This window comes from Scyliorhinus canicula, chromosome 3, assembly GCF_902713615.1.
Source record: "Scyliorhinus canicula chromosome 3, sScyCan1.1, whole genome shotgun sequence".
In the NCBI taxonomy this organism is placed as follows: Eukaryota; Metazoa; Chordata; class Chondrichthyes; order Carcharhiniformes; family Scyliorhinidae; genus Scyliorhinus; species Scyliorhinus canicula.
Window position 1 is genome coordinate 135,719,892 of NC_052148.1, and position 15,565 is coordinate 135,735,456.

General features: G+C 43.0%; 1 protein-coding gene across 4 annotated transcripts in view; it reads right to left on the minus strand.

Moving 5' to 3' along the window:
* LOC119962988 (protein NOXP20-like) overlaps positions 1-15,565 on the minus strand; it is a 47,814-nt gene that overhangs the window by 20,741 nt on the left and 11,508 nt on the right. For all 4 annotated transcript variants that reach the window (XM_038791414.1, XM_038791410.1, XM_038791412.1 and 1 more), the window contains 2 exons: positions 13,515-13,667; positions 7,335-7,461 (listed from right to left, as the gene is read on the minus strand). In XM_038791414.1, coding sequence (XP_038647342.1) covers positions 7,335-7,461; positions 13,515-13,667 — 280 coding nt within the window. The remainder of the gene's footprint in view (positions 1-7,334; positions 7,462-13,514; positions 13,668-15,565) is intronic.

Below are 15,565 nucleotides of genomic sequence, written 5' to 3' on the forward strand. Positions count from 1 at the left end.
ACTGCTACTGGCAGGGGGTCAAGTGGAAAGGGTAATATAACTAATCGTTCAAAACTAAATGATAGGGAAGAAAGGAGAGTAAGAGTCAGAAATTGTGCTTTAAGTACGACAGGTAAAGGAAAAACTAAAATGTGGAATTGATGTTTTACTTCTGTTTTTTAAATTTCTCTCCTGGTTTAGAGCTCAAGGGTGGATTAGGTTGTGCCACAAATAAACGTTCTTTATCCAAGGAACCAATAGAATGTATTTTAGGTACAAATTCAACTGGAGGGTATGAAATCTGCATAGGGTGCACATTACTGGGGCAAGGCTGAGCCGGTTCTTTGGGAGAGAGGACAGGTGTGTCAGGGAGCCCAGCAAACCATACCCACATATTGTGGGCGTGCCCTGCGCTGGAGGGTTTTGGAGGGGCGTCGTGGAGACGCTGGCAAGAGGGGACATAGCTTTAAATTGGGGCCGCACGGTAGCATTGTGGACAGCACAATCGCTTCACAGCTCCAGGGTCCCAGGTTCGATTCTCGCTTGGGTCACTGTCTGTGCGGAGTCTGCACATCTTCCCCGTGTGTGCGTGGGTTTCCTCAGGGTGCTCCGGTTTCCACCCACAGTCCAAAGATGTGCAGGTTAGGTGGATTGGCCATGATAAATTGCCCTTAGTGTCCAAAATTGCCCTTAGTGTTGGGTGGGGTTATTGGGTTATGGGGATAGGGTGGAGGTGTTGACCTTGGGTATGGTGCTCTTTCCAAGAGCCGGTGCAGACTCGATGGGCCGAATGGCCTCCTTCTGCACTGTAAATTCTATGATCTATGAAATTGTAACCATTACTGAGATATTACTGAAAGATAGTCAAGGTTACAAACTAAATGTACCAAGTTATAATGATAGAGAAAATGGCAGAAGGGGAGGAGTAGCCTGTGATTGTGAAATCAGTTCAACAATAGGAAGATAGTGGGCTGGATTTTCCGATTCTGAGGCTATGTCCTGATGCTGGCATGGGAACGATGGTGTTTCACGACCGGAAATTCGCGCAAAACGACTACCGATCCTCCGTTTGGCTGGGGACGAGCATGAAGGCAGCGTAGAGCACCCAGCTCGAGATGCCAATACGACCCGGAGAAGTGCCAGGTCCGTGGGCTGCGCCTGTGCACGGAGGCAGCCTGCAATGGCCGTGACGCATGGCGCCGGCCACGCGTGGACCCGGTCTGTAAAATTGTGCCCCCCCTTTGGCCGGCTCGTGAGCCCCGGACCACCCTCCAACAGTGCCCCTAGCCCCTGACAAAGTCCTCGCGGTCCGCAGATGGCTCTCCCTCGACTGTGACGCCGCTAGACTGAGTCCGCAGCCACCACGCCGAGTTCCCGACAGGTGATACCATGAGAGATCCATGCCATCGGGAACTCAGCCGGTCGGGAGCGGAGCATTGGGGAGTGGGCTTCAGGCAACGTCCCGAGGCTGTTGATGCAGCATACTCCTAGAGCACATACCTTTGGATAGTGCGGAGCATCGTGAACGTGGCGCCGCCCCCAATTTAGGCAGAAAAGGGGATTCTCCGGCCGATCGGCAAACGCAATTTCGGCGTCGGCGACCGCCGGATCCCACCCAGGATGCAAGGAAAGTTAGCTGTGGACACTTTATGGGTAGAATTAGGGAAATAAAGAATTTAAGACTGCGGTGGGTATCAGTAAACTGGGCAAATTCGCTAAAGGGCAAAATGACAGAGGATTGGTGGGAGGTGTTTAAAAAGTAGTAATAAAACCAGTTTTATGCCCCTAAGAGATAAGAGCCAAATTTAGCTTTTAGCTGTGGAAAATGAAAGAGGTTAACGTATAAAACTAAAAGTAAAAGCATACAAACATTTTAAAAAAGCACAGATTCTGGCAACTAGGAAAAATTAACAAAATCTTTCACAATAGGAGAGAGAATATCAAGAAAAATGTGGGTCCCTTGAAAACATATATGGTGGTATTCACAAAAATATGAAATTTGCAGGGATGTTGAATATTGATTAGGGTCAATATTTACTGTAAAGGAACAGTTGATTTAGGGAAACAGGGTTCATTTTAAATGAGGAAACGTAGCAACAGCACTGGTCCAGAGACACCTGAGGGGGCCCAGGTTAAAATGTCATGAACTAATTGTTAGAATCATCTCCTTCAAAACTGTATTTGTATTTTAAAATATGTTTAGGCACAGTATGAAAGGCCATAAGTTCACCTTGGTCTGTCAACAAGCATGCATTTTCTCAGAGATAACCTGACCAACATGGTACGGTAAAGTTAAAGTCACCACAGCCCCAAATGACCATAGTCTGCTTTCCCCTTTGAGGGGGAGAGCTGACTGGTGCTGATTTAATCTGAGGGTCACCACACGTCAGGCGAGGGGCAAGGATTAAGAAGGCAAGGCCTTCATGAATAACCTCAACTGGTATAGGCTTCTGGCCTTGCTCTGCATCATGAACCAGCTGTCGAGCCAATTGAGCTAAATGGTACTTGAGGGGTACTTGAAAGGCAAGAGTTGTTTGTTTGTTTTGAATTGCAATCACTTTTAATTGATGGGCAAAAGATTGGTAAAGGCAAAGGCTAGTGACTTGCTGGAAATCAAATGACAGAGACAAGCTTTAGGTTCTGGACCTGTTATTTTTGAAATCAGTGTGTTTTGGGGGGATAAGCTGAGAAGAAAGGATGCCCTGGCTTTCTCTCTCTTTGCCTTTCCAGAAATTCCATATATGGTTAGCAACCTGCAGCCAGAGAATCCTCATTTGAGTATATCTTGTCTGCAAATCTGAGATAAGAAGAATTGATCCTGCTCGATATACTCCTCAATGCTGAAGCTTTGTTAGTGAGAACTTCCAGGCATCTATTGGTCCAACAGACTTTCGTTACATGAGGGAGCTCCAGATTGACTACATCGAAACCTTGCGAACTTTATCCTTTATTTTATAAAATCTATTCTCCAATGCCCATCTCTGCAGAGACCCTATCTGTTGATTTGTGTATGTGCATGCGCTTGGATATTTAAAAAAAAGGGATAAATAGTTACACTTCCAGTGTCCAGTTGTGTGTGTAGCAGGTCTTGCAACTTAAAAGAAAAGTTTTGATTTCTAATAAATCATGAGATTATTGAAAGAAGCCTAGTTATTCTGTGTCTAACATTGGCAACTGTAAATAATTGGCTGTTTGGTGAGGGCATTAAACTTTTAAACGCTGCGGAGTAGTGGGGCTAGATAAACAGGGCAGGGCAGGGCAGCCCCCCCCCCCCCCCCCCCCCCCACCACCCACCATTCTGGTCATAACAAGGTATAGAAAATAATCAAAAAGGCTAATGGAATGCTGGCCTTTATAGAGACATAGAAAATCTACATCAGAGAAGGCTATTTGGCCCATTATGTCTATGCTATTGTACAGGGTTAATGTATTTAATCCCATTTTTCAGTTCTTGGACTGTATGTTATGACATTTTGATTGTATATCCAAGTAGGTTTTAAATGCAATCAGGCTTTCCTCCCCAGCACCCTTTCAGGCAGAGTCCCAGGTCACCAACACTGTTTGAGGAAACAATTTCTTCTCAACTCCCTGCTAATCTCTCTTCAATTACTTTAACTTTATGCCGCCTTGTTATTGAACTCTCAGCTAAGGGAAATGAGCCCTTTTTACCACTCTAAATAGGTCCTTCATAATTTTATACACTTCAATTAAATACCTCCCCTCAGACTCCTCTGTCTCAAAGAAAATCTCCATTCCTGACAACATTCTCATTGACTTCCTCTATACCGACTTTAGGGCAAGCATATACTTCTGTTCACAGTACTCCACGCTGAGGCCTAATTTGTATTTTATACATTTCCAACAAAATTTCCCTGCTCTTATATTCTATGTCTCGCCAATCACCTTCTACTACCTTCAAGGATCTGTGAATATGCACTCCAAGGTTCCTGTATAACTAGAGGTTTAGAATACAAGAGGGTAGAAGTCATGCTTCAGGAATACATAGGTAGATTATGGTTAGGCTACATGGAGTACTATGAACAGTTTTAGGCACGACATCCTAGGAAGAATATACATACTTTGAGGGAGATTTACACTGAATGATACCTGGACTCCAAGGGTTAAATTATGAGGCGATATTACACAAATCAGGGTTAAATTTCTACAAACTTAGAAGTCAAGGGGTGTCTTGATCAAGGTTTTCAAGATATTAAGGAGAACAGACAGGCTAGAGACGCTATATCTGTTAGATGGGAATCTGAGGACTAGGGGACAGCATCTAAACATTAGAGCCAAACCTCTCAGGAGTGGAATTAGTACACACTTCTAGACACAGGGTGATGGAAGTTTGGAACTCTCTTTCACAAATGGTAATTGATGCTAGATCAATTACTCATTTTAAATCAAAGTGTGATAGAATTTTGCTAAGCAAAGGTATTAAGGGATTTGAGGCAAAAGTGGGTAGATGGAGTTCGGTTGCAGATCAGCCATGATTTCATCAAATGGCGAAACAGACTCAAAGGGTGAATGAGTCTCATCTTCTTCCCATGTACCAGGGTTTGAACTACTACAGAAATTCTCCACAGAAGAACCTCAGCTGACCTAGTTTTCTGGGCAGAGGTGGTTTCATTGGTGGTTAATCTGTCCTGTTTGTAGTTAAGGTAATGGTAGGGAGACCAAGATTCCTGGTAATTGAATCCAATTCTTAAAAAATTCTTTGATAGAATAAAGAACAAAGAAAATTACAGCACAGGAACAGGCCCTTCGGCCCTCCCAGCCTGCGCCGATCCAGATCCTTTATGTAGACCCGTCTCCTATTTTCCAAGGTCTACGTCTCTCTGTTCCCGCCTGTTCATATACCTGTCTAGATGCATCTTAAATGATGCTATCGTGCCCGCCTCGACCACCTCCGCTGGTAAAGCGTTCCAGGCACCCACCACCCTTTGCGTAAAAAACTTTCCACGCACATCTCCCTTAAACTTTCCCCCTCTCACCTTGAAATCGTGACCCCTTGTAACTGACACCACCACTCTTGGGAAAAGCTTGTTGCTATCCACCCTGTCCATACCTCTCATAATTTTGTAGACCTCAAATCAGGTCCCCCCTCAACCTCCGTCTTTCCAACAAAAACAATCCTAATCTACTCAACCTTTCTTCATAGCTAGCACCCTCCATGCCAGGCAACATCCTGGTGAACCTCCTCTGCACCCTCTCCAAAGCATCCACATCCTTCTGGTAATGTGGCGACCAGAACTGCACGCAGTATTCCAAATGTGGCCGAACCAAATTCTGATACAACTGTAACATGACCTGCCAACTCTTGTACTCAATACCCCGTCCGATGAAGGCAATCATGCTGTATGCCTTCTTGACCACTCTATCAACCTGCGCTACCACCTTCAAATGTGGATTTAACCTTAAACTGCTGCTCCCAATCCACATTCTCTAGCTCCTGCCGAATTTTGTTATACTCTGCCTTTCCCCAATTTAGTACTCTTTCTTTCGGACCACTTTTGTCCGTGTCCATGAGTATTCTAAAACTTACGGAATTGTGATGACTATTCCCAAAGTAATCACCGACTGAAACATCAGCCACCTGGCCGGGATCATTCCCCAATACCAGGTCCAGTATGGCCCCTTTCCGAGTTGGACTATTTACATATTGATGGGATGTGAACTTCACTGGCTAGGCCAGCGTTTGTTGCCCATCCTTAAGTGCCCCTGAGAAGGTGGTGGTGGGCCACCTTCTTGAACTGCTGCAGTTTGTGTGGTGTACATACACAACAGTGCAGTTGGGGAGGGAGTGCAGGATTTGTGACCTAGTGAAAGTGCAGAAATGATGATATAGCTTGTGGCATACATCCAGATGGTGGTGTTCCCATATATCTGCTGTTCTTGTTCCTCTAGATGGTACTGGCCGTGGGTCTGGAAGGTGCTGCCAAAGAAACCTTGGTGAGTTCCTGCAGTGCATCTTTTAGATGGTATACACTGCTGCCACTGTGCATCTTTGGTGGAAGGAGCAAATGTTTGCGGGTGGGATGCCAATCAAGCAGGCTGCTTTGTCCTGGATGGTGTCAAGCTTCTAGAGTTGGAGCTGAACCTATCCAGGCAAGTGGAGGTATTCCATTACATTTACATTCCTGATTTGTGCCTTATAAATGGCAAGTAAGCTTTAGAGAGTCAGGATTGTTAGCCTAAGAACTGTTCTTCAAGTAATTGGCAGGTTGGATTTGTCCTGCTTTTGTGTACAGGATATACTTGGGCAATTTTCACATTGCTGGATAGATGCCAGCGCTGTAGCTGACTGGGACAGCTTGGCTAGGGGCACAGCAGGTTTTAGAGCACAAGTCTTCAGTAGTATTGCCAGGATATTGTCACGGTGCATAGATATTTTCAGTATCCAGTGCCTTCAGCCATTTCTTGATATCATGTGGAGTGAATCACATTGGCTGAAGACTGACATCTGGGATGTAGAGGATGTCAGCAAGAGAAGGATCATCCAGTCAGCATTTCTGGCTGAAGATTATAGCAACTGCTTCAGCCTCATCTTTTGCACTGATGTGTTGGGCCCTCCCATCATTGAGGATGGTGTATTTGTGGATCTTTCTACTCCAATGAGTTGTTTAATTGTCCACCACCATTCGTGGTTGGATGGGGCAGGATGGCCAATCTTAGCTGATCTGTTGGTTGTGGAATCACCGAGCTCTGTCCCATGTCCCTAGTTGCATGCATCTGGGACACTGTTCTTCCCATAATTCAGACTGTTAAATCCCATGCATGCACAGTACCCTCTGCTTCCCTTTGAACTCCCTCACAACCATCTACCCCGCACCACAACCCCTCGCTCACTGCATTGGCACAATCATTACCTCACCTACACTGTTCTCACAGCCCTGACAGTACCACACCACCCTGGTGCTCTACTGGCCCCCATGGCAGTGTCCCTAAACCTTTTCAGCAAGTTGGTCACTCTGGATAATGGCATGGTGAAAAGTTGTGAGCTATTTTCTTATGAAATGTTGTTACTTGTTGATTTTGAAGTCTGTCATCGATAATATTGAAATTTTGTACATATTTTGTATATATGCACAAATTATATATGTACATATATATTTTAATATTCAGGTCTTATTTGACAGGCCTGAATTCAAATTATATGTAGAGACACAGTAACTATTATTTAGCTAACCATAACTTAACAAATTCAGAATCTCAAAAACAGTCTGAAGATTAAAATTCTCAGAACTTTTCAGTTTTAGTTACATCATACTTGTTACTTCTGAAAAGCTTTCTAATGCCAAGTCTTCACATCTTTTAAGAAACTGAGCAGAGACAAAAATATCACATTAGCATACCTTTTTGCTCCTCTTGCTCTTCCTCTGTATTTAATTCTTTTAGTAAGAAGACATCTTTAATACTGATCAAGTCTTTTCTCAGAGTCTCCAACTCATCTCCTGAGAGAGACATCAAAATAGACTGAACCTGAAAAGTAAAAAACAATCTTTAATCAAGTGATTTAAGAATAATGGGTGGAATTTAATAGGGCGGTGGAAAAGGCCTGATGTCAGCCTCCAAAATTGCCAGCATATCCATTGCTCTAATTTCCAGGAGTTCTATGGGAATTAAGGCCCTAAATAGCACCAGGAACTCTGCTATGGGACTCCTGGCTCCATGGCAGACATTTACTTGCTACAGTTCCATTTCGGTGGATACCCTACCATTGCTCTAATTTCCAGGAGTTCTATGGGAATTAAGGCCCTAAATAGCACCAGGAACTCTGCTATGGGACTCCTGGCTCCATGGCAGACATTTACTTGCTACAGTTCCATTTCGGTGGATACCCTGCCTGAGAGCTGCTGGTTAATCTGAAGCTGGCAGCTCCCCATTACGCAGAGCCATTGGCAGTGGTGGCTGCTGCCAGTAATTCACTCGGACCTTCACCGGGGATCATCGCGGATCCTTGGAGAAAGGTAATTGAGGGAAGGCAGATGAAAGGACAGAGGATGACTCTCAGCAGGTACCCCATTCCTGTTGCTGGGCCTCTTAATCAGTCAATGAGTGTCTTTGAACGAGAGGCCAGGTGCAAACCCAATAGGGTCTCCCTACAAGTACCCTAGTCGTGCTGGATATGGTTATTATTAATAATAATCTTTATTATTGTCACTAGTAGGTCTACATTAACACTGCAATGAACTTACTGTGAAAATCCCCTGTGTTGCTATGAAAATTAAGTGGGTAATAATTGCCTACTTAAGAGTTTCAATTGCTATCCAAGCAGGAACGCTGTCCTCAAGTCTTCCCACACAAGACTTAATCAGGGGGAGGCAGTGGGGACCCCACCACACACTTCCAACCTGATCAACATCCCCCCCCCCCCCCCCCCCCCCACACCTCCAGATGCTCTGTCCCCACCAGACCTTTCCATCGGGAGTCCCAACCTGTACTCTGTTCCCTGCTCGGCCACCCCTCTATGTCATGAGATCCAGACCTATCCAGTCCTGCGTTCTCCGGCACTTCAGCTAGTGGGATCAATTGCAGGCCCATCTGTGATCACTGCTCCCAAATAGATTAGCTGGCAGCTCTCTGAAGCAAGTCTTTCTCGAGAGTCAGGAGAGAATGTCCTGCCTCCAGCCAATTAATGCTGAGTGTCAAATGGCTGAAGGACAACCGCAATCGACAGGATGCATTCTCTGCTGACTCTTCACATAGCAGGGCAGAAAACCCTGCCGAACGTTAAATTTTGCCCTACAAATCAGATTGTAAATCCTCGTGCAATAGTTTTTACATTAAGTATTAATATGGAAAAAGACAATGTTGAGGAACTACGTCCCAAGGTAATTATGCTCTATTCTTTTTTTTTCAAGTAACCATAACAATGTCTACAGATTTGTAAATGTCAAGCTCTGGTGCTACAATTGCTCTAATTATGTCAAAGAAAGAACTGGAAAATGCAGCTCAAATGAGAACTAAATGAGAACATTAGAACATGAGAACTAGGAGCAGGAGTAGGCCATCTGGTACCTCAAGCCTGCTCCGCCATTCAATGAGATCATGGCTGATCTTTTGTGGACTCAGCTCCGCTTTCCGGCCCGAACACCATAACCCTTAATCCCTTTATTCTTCAAAAAACTATCTATCGTTATCTTAAAAACATTTAATGAAGGAGCCTCAACTGCTTCACTGGGCAAGGAATTCCATAGATTCACAACCCTTTGGGTGAAGAAGTTGCTCCTAAGCTCAGTCCTAAATCTACTTCCCCTTATTTTGAGGCTATGCCCCCTAGTTCTGCTTTCACCCGCCAGTGGAAATGTCTTCTGTTTAATTATATCATTCAATGTTTCCTGTTTTGAAGACAACAATTAAATGTTATGAAACCCCCTGTCTTGCATGGTACCATGTTTCTACTGATCCCAGCACCAGTCCAAGAACATTGAGAAATATTTCACTGAAGCAATGTGCAGTGATTGCAGTTGCCACTTTTCCTAGTATTTATTTAGAATCTACATTCATCTCAGTTCCATCCGATCAGCTCAGAGGTTTAACAGAATAGGTGGATAAATAAAAATTGGTGCATTTTTGTAGAATGGGGTGACACAGAGTTAGCACTGCTGCCTCACCGCTCCAGGGACCCGGGTTTAATGCCGCCTTGGGTGACGGTCTGTGTGGAGTTTGCACGTTCTCCCATGTCAGCGTGGTTTCCTCCCACAGTCCAAAGTGCAGGCTAGGTGGATTAGCTATGCTAAATTTCCCCTTACTGTCCAAGCATGTGCAGATTAGGTGGGGTTACAGGGATAGGGCAGGGAGTGGACCTAGGTAGGGTGCCCTTTCTGAGGGTCGGTGCAGACCCAATGGGCCAAATGGCCTCCTACTGCACCTTAGGAATTTTATGGTTCTTCTATGGTTCGATTTAAAATGTAACTTATAGCTGCACATAATTGTAAGACAAAACAAAGTGAAAGAAAGTTAAAATGAAAATGTGTGGTGGAAAAAATAACACAGAAGAATGATAATAAAAACAAAGTTAGGTTGAAAGAATAAAAGCAATTTTTTAAGATCCTTCAGGAGAGTCTATTTACTTCCTCCCTATTTATGTGAAAAAGCCCCAATAACTTTCTTCAGGAAGTGAAAATACACATTCAACTTCAGGAGAGTCTATTTACTTCCTCCCTATTTATGTGAAAAAGCCCCAATAACTTTCTTCAGGAAGTGAAAATACACATTAAAACTTAGTACTCTGCTACCTTTGCGGTTACAGATGTTTCAAAGATTTGCATAAACCAAAAGTTTCCACAGAGGTCAGACAAAGGAAGCCTTTCATGTTCATCTTATATGCACTTTGGTAGGAAGAATAAAGGAGCTGAATATTAGTTAAATAGGGAAAGACTGCAGAAAGCTGCAGCACAGAGTGATTGGGGGTCCTCTTGCATAAATCACAAAATGCAAGTTCAGCAGGTAATACGGAACAGAATATAAAAATAGGGAAGTTTTGTTAAAACTAGACAAGGCAACATCCGGAATACCGTGAACAGTTTTGGTCCCCTTATCTATGGAAACATATACCGGCATTGGAGGCAGTCCAGAGAAGATTCATTACATTGACCCCAAGTATGGAGGTAATTTCTTATGAAGAGAGGTTGAGTAGGTTGGGCCTGTAGTTATTGGAGTTTTAGCAGAATGAGGGATCTTATTGAGGCACATAGGGCAGAATTCTCTGGCCTGCTAGCAGCGTGTTTCTCGGCGATGGGAGGTGGCGTGACATTCGCTGGTGGTGTGATTCTCTATTCCCTCCGCTTTCAATGGGAATTCCCATTAAAGCCACCCCACACTGCCCATTTAATATAGAGATGAGGATAGTGGATCTGTGGAATTCTTTACCGCAAGGGCTGTAGAGGCTGGGCCATTACGAATGTTCAAGACTGAGATAAACAGGTTTTTAATCTGGAAGTGAATCAAGGGTTATAGGGACATGGCGGGAAAGTGGAGTTGAGGATTATCATAACTGATTAGTTATGATTTCATTCAATGGCAGGGCAGACTTGATGGGCTGAACAGCCTATTTCATGCTGTCTTCCAGTTGTTTGTTGCACCAGGCAGTCTGTGTGGAGGAATCAACATTATGATTCACTTTAAATTCTTATTTTGAATGTTGCTAGAGGCGTTGAGGTAGGCACCAGATGTAACAATAGATCTATAAAGTGTGAATGCCATGGACGGACAAGTGATAAAAATAGAGCAAGTTCAAGACATTTGGAACAGAATCTTTCAATTAGAAGTTCCCCTCCAAGTCGCTCTTCATTCTGACTTGGAAATATATCACCGCTATTTCATTGTCGCTGTGTCAAAATCCTGGAATTTCCTTCCTAACAGCACCGTGGATGTACCTACACCACAGGGACTTCACCACCACCTTTTCAAGGGCATTTAGGGATGGGCAACATATGCTGGTCTAGCCAGTGAAGCCCCACATCCTGTAAATTAATTTTAATAAATCATACAAGGTACTAATGTCCTGTTGTGGAGGATGCTCTGGAGTTTTAAACAGGACACCCTTCAACATGGAAGCATAATCACCCCAAAATGGTGGTTAGGTTTCGCACTGCTCCTTCACTTGCCTACAGGATGTATTCACCTTCATAATTTCTGAGACTTTAAAAAGGCTACAATTTTTAAATTTCGTTATGCTGTCACTTAAAGAGAAGGGACCTCTATCTCATTTTGAATGCTCACACTATACTGTAGTGTCTTATTTATCTCACTCCCTGCAAAATAATCATATTCATGAAATAGCTTTGCTGCAGAATTGTTCTGCCAGTGAACAATTTGAACTTTACAGAGATGTGCTTTGGTTTTTAACTGGGATCATTGTATTGGTCCTTAGATGAATTGTTCATAGTAAGTTTTGTTAAAACTACTGTTGTTATAATTCCTGTACTCAACTTATGCTTACTAGGTATTGGCTGCATAATTCAAAGAATAAACGGAACACAACAAGGAATAGGAGAAGGCTATATGATCCTTCAAGCCTACTTGCAAATCAAAAAGGGTGGTTCCGGTGGCACAGTGGTTAGCACCGTTGCCTCACCGCACCAGAGATCCAGGTTCAATATCAGCCTTGGGTGACTTGTTTATGAGGAGTCTGCATGCTCTCCCCATGTCTGCTTGTATTTCCTCCGGGTGCTCCAGTTTCCTTCAACAGTCCAAAGAGGGGGCAGTGCGGTAGCATGGTGGTTAGCATAAATGCTTCACAGCTCCAGGGTCCCAGGTTCGATTCCCGGCTGGGTCACTGTCTGTGCGGAGTCTGCACGTCCTCCCCGTGTGTGCGTGGGTTTCCTCCGGGTGCTCCGGTTTCCTCCCACAGTCCAAAGATGTGCAGGTTAGGTTAAGGAGTTATGAGAAAAAGAGTGGGGTGGGCCAGGGAGTGGACCTGGGTCCCATGTTCTTTCGGAGGGTCGGTGCAGACTCGATGGGCTGAATGGTCTCCTTCTGCAATGTAGGGATTCTATGAAAACAATATGACTGGTCTTTGACTTCAATACCACTTAACTGCCTGTTCATCATACCCCTCAATTGCCCAGAGTCCAAAAATCTATCTTGGCTTTGAATATACTCAATTACTGACCATCAACAGTCCTCTTGGATACAGAATTCCAAAGACTCACAACCCTCTCTAAAGAAATTCATCCTCAAAATGTTGGAAATTTAAATGAAAATTAAAAAAAAAATTCCTCCCCATTTCACTTTCAAACAGTCAGGCCTTTAACTGGAGAGACTAACCTTCGGGCCAGATTTTCCCATTGGACAATGGAATCAGGAGGTGGCTTCAATTCCAGATTACAAAGCCGCCTTTAATATGAAACAGGAAGCAACTGCTATTTTAACCAAATGGAGCTAATTCCCTAAAGGACAGACCTACTGTCCTATGAGCAGGTAAAGGCATGGAAAAGGAGGCGGATCAGTCGAAAAGCAGGCCATGTCCTGAATTACTTCAGAGTCAAATGTTTTATCGCGGAAATTGGCAACAGTAAAACTTCCCACATTTCGAAGGGCAGCAGGAGACCTGGAATCGAGACTGGTGATGCATTCATTAAAGTTAGTCAATTTTTATGTAACAGTGTAGATTCCATCTGGCATGCTTAGCATCTTCAGTGCTGCTTTGAACTGTATCTTTGCATACAAGCTTAATGAGGAGAGGCTCACAATGAGCCCACAACAATGTCATGTACCTAAGCTTATAGGAAAATGTCGGTGGGAGAAAGCAGAGGTGGGACTTATGGTGGTGCTCCATGAATCACCACACTTTCCCCACATTATACTCTATCTGTCTCCCTATTGGTCTCTTAACCGACCTACATGTCTTTGCAGCCTCTTTGTTTGCCTCTCAGCTGATTGTCCTATCTCGCTTGGTCTCATCAATAAACTTAGTTTTACTCTCAAAGTCATTAATAGGGGGTTGTAAATTTGTAAAGAGAAAGAAAGCTAAATAAAGAAAATAGAAATAGAGAATAGGACAGCAAGAGAAAATCTTCAAAACTCACTTTTATTTCACTCTCATTGGACAGAATTTCCAAAGCCTCCAAATGAGAAAGGCCTTGAAAATCGTCGAACAACATTCCATAGTGAGCAGTCTTCTCAGCAGTAATTTGGTGAGAAAGTTGTTGTTTCTCTTTTTCTTTTGCTTCCCTTAACATCTACTTGGAAAAATTAAATACAAGTTAAAGCATTGTTATATTATATATATATATATATATGAATAAATTCAGATATGAATAAGATGGTCAGCACTGATTTTAAGTGAAATGTGCATATCTCATCATGCAGTGTGTAACAAGAGTCAAATATGTCCACACGATAGCAATTCAGATGCTATGAAAAATGCAAGATTGAATTGCTATTGCAGTTTTATGTACGGGCTCCTGACCCTTTCCAATATGCCTCAATGTTCAGGTTGTGGAATGAAAATCTTGATGGATAAATTTGCACATTTTGGTAGTTATTGAAATCATAATGAATGAGCCTTACCATGGTGTGACACTAGTCCAATTTCTATTCTGTACCGAGATAAAACTTGGGCTCCTTTATAGTTCGACCTAATGCACTTCCAACCCTTCCCACCAAACCTCAAATTCCTCAGCTGGGAACAGGTGAATTTTTATCACATGTACCAAAACGGAGCATGAAAAATTCAGCCACTTGTCGTTTTCCATTTGTGGGTTTGTCTAGTTACCTATCAGAAGTATTAACAGTTTTCTCCACAACTGACCATCAAGAACAACAACATTTGTTCCTCTCAACCTTATATTCATGGCAAATGCTGAAGAAAAGTATGCATAAACTAGTACAGCACTGTGCCAAGGTTTAGAAGGAAATAAACATCCTTGCTTGAGTTTTTTCCTGCGTCAAGTAGTTAAGTAAGTTTAAAAAGAAATCTAAAAGATCTACATCAATTAAAACAAATTGCTATTCCACTAAATTACAAGGAGAAATTGTTGATCTGGACTTTGCAGAGACGTGGAGACACTGAGAACCTGCTAAAATGAGGAGCTGTACTGTGATCCAGAAGCTCAAGACCCATTTTTAAACTATCAGTTTGCAGGGCTGTAAATTTCCATTTGATTGACAGCTTAATGAGGTTGCTAAAGCTGTCTTTGATGCTGTCTATGAATACAAATGTTTGATTTAACAAAGTCGAGTGGAGCTAAATGTGTTGAATGGGCTTTCATAAATGGGTCTTTTTTTATCTCGAGAAGTTTATAATAGATGATTAGAATTTTATTGAATTCAGCTCAGCACAGCTTCTGAGGTCTACCTATGGTGGATACTGGGAGAGTTGGCATGGATGTTGTAAAGGGAAAGGATAGTGGGTAGTGAGACATGAATTAGCATTACATTGACACATGTAAGAGGCCACTGGGGGTGGGTGGGGAGCATGGATTGACATGGAGGATAGGAGCGATCATGGGTTGGAACGGGTGGGCGGAGGGTGAGGGAGCATGAGAGATGAGTGCAAAAGGACCTAATGTTTAAAAACGTTACTGGGACAAAGGCACACAGAACCAGGTAAGGCCTTTTAAACAGCCTGCCAAGGCACTTGGTAGCTCTGTGGCCACTTCTGATATGTGTTTGAATGATTTAATTGGTGGTAAAGTGCTTTGGGACACTCGGTGGTATGGAAAAACATGATATGAATGCAAATCTTCCTTTGACTTGATCATGTTTTTAAGATATTAAGAGGAACAAATGATAGAGAAAATACATTTCCACTGGTTGGGAATCTAGGACTAGGCAGCATAGTCTAAATACTGGAGTGGAATTAGGAATAATTTCTGCACAAAAACAGTGATAGAAATTTGCTTCTGAGTAAATGGCAATTGTTAATTTCAAAACTGAGATTGACAGTTTTCTGTTAGGTATTACAGGATATGGGGCAAAGCTGGGTAAGTGGAGTTAGGTTGCAGATCAGCCACAATACCATTAAATGATGCAGCAAACTCCAGAGTTAAATAGCCTACTCCTATTCCTGTTTAATTCCAAAAAATGTTGCAGCTTTTAAGACAATTAAAAGAATTTAGATATTCTCTTTTGTGAA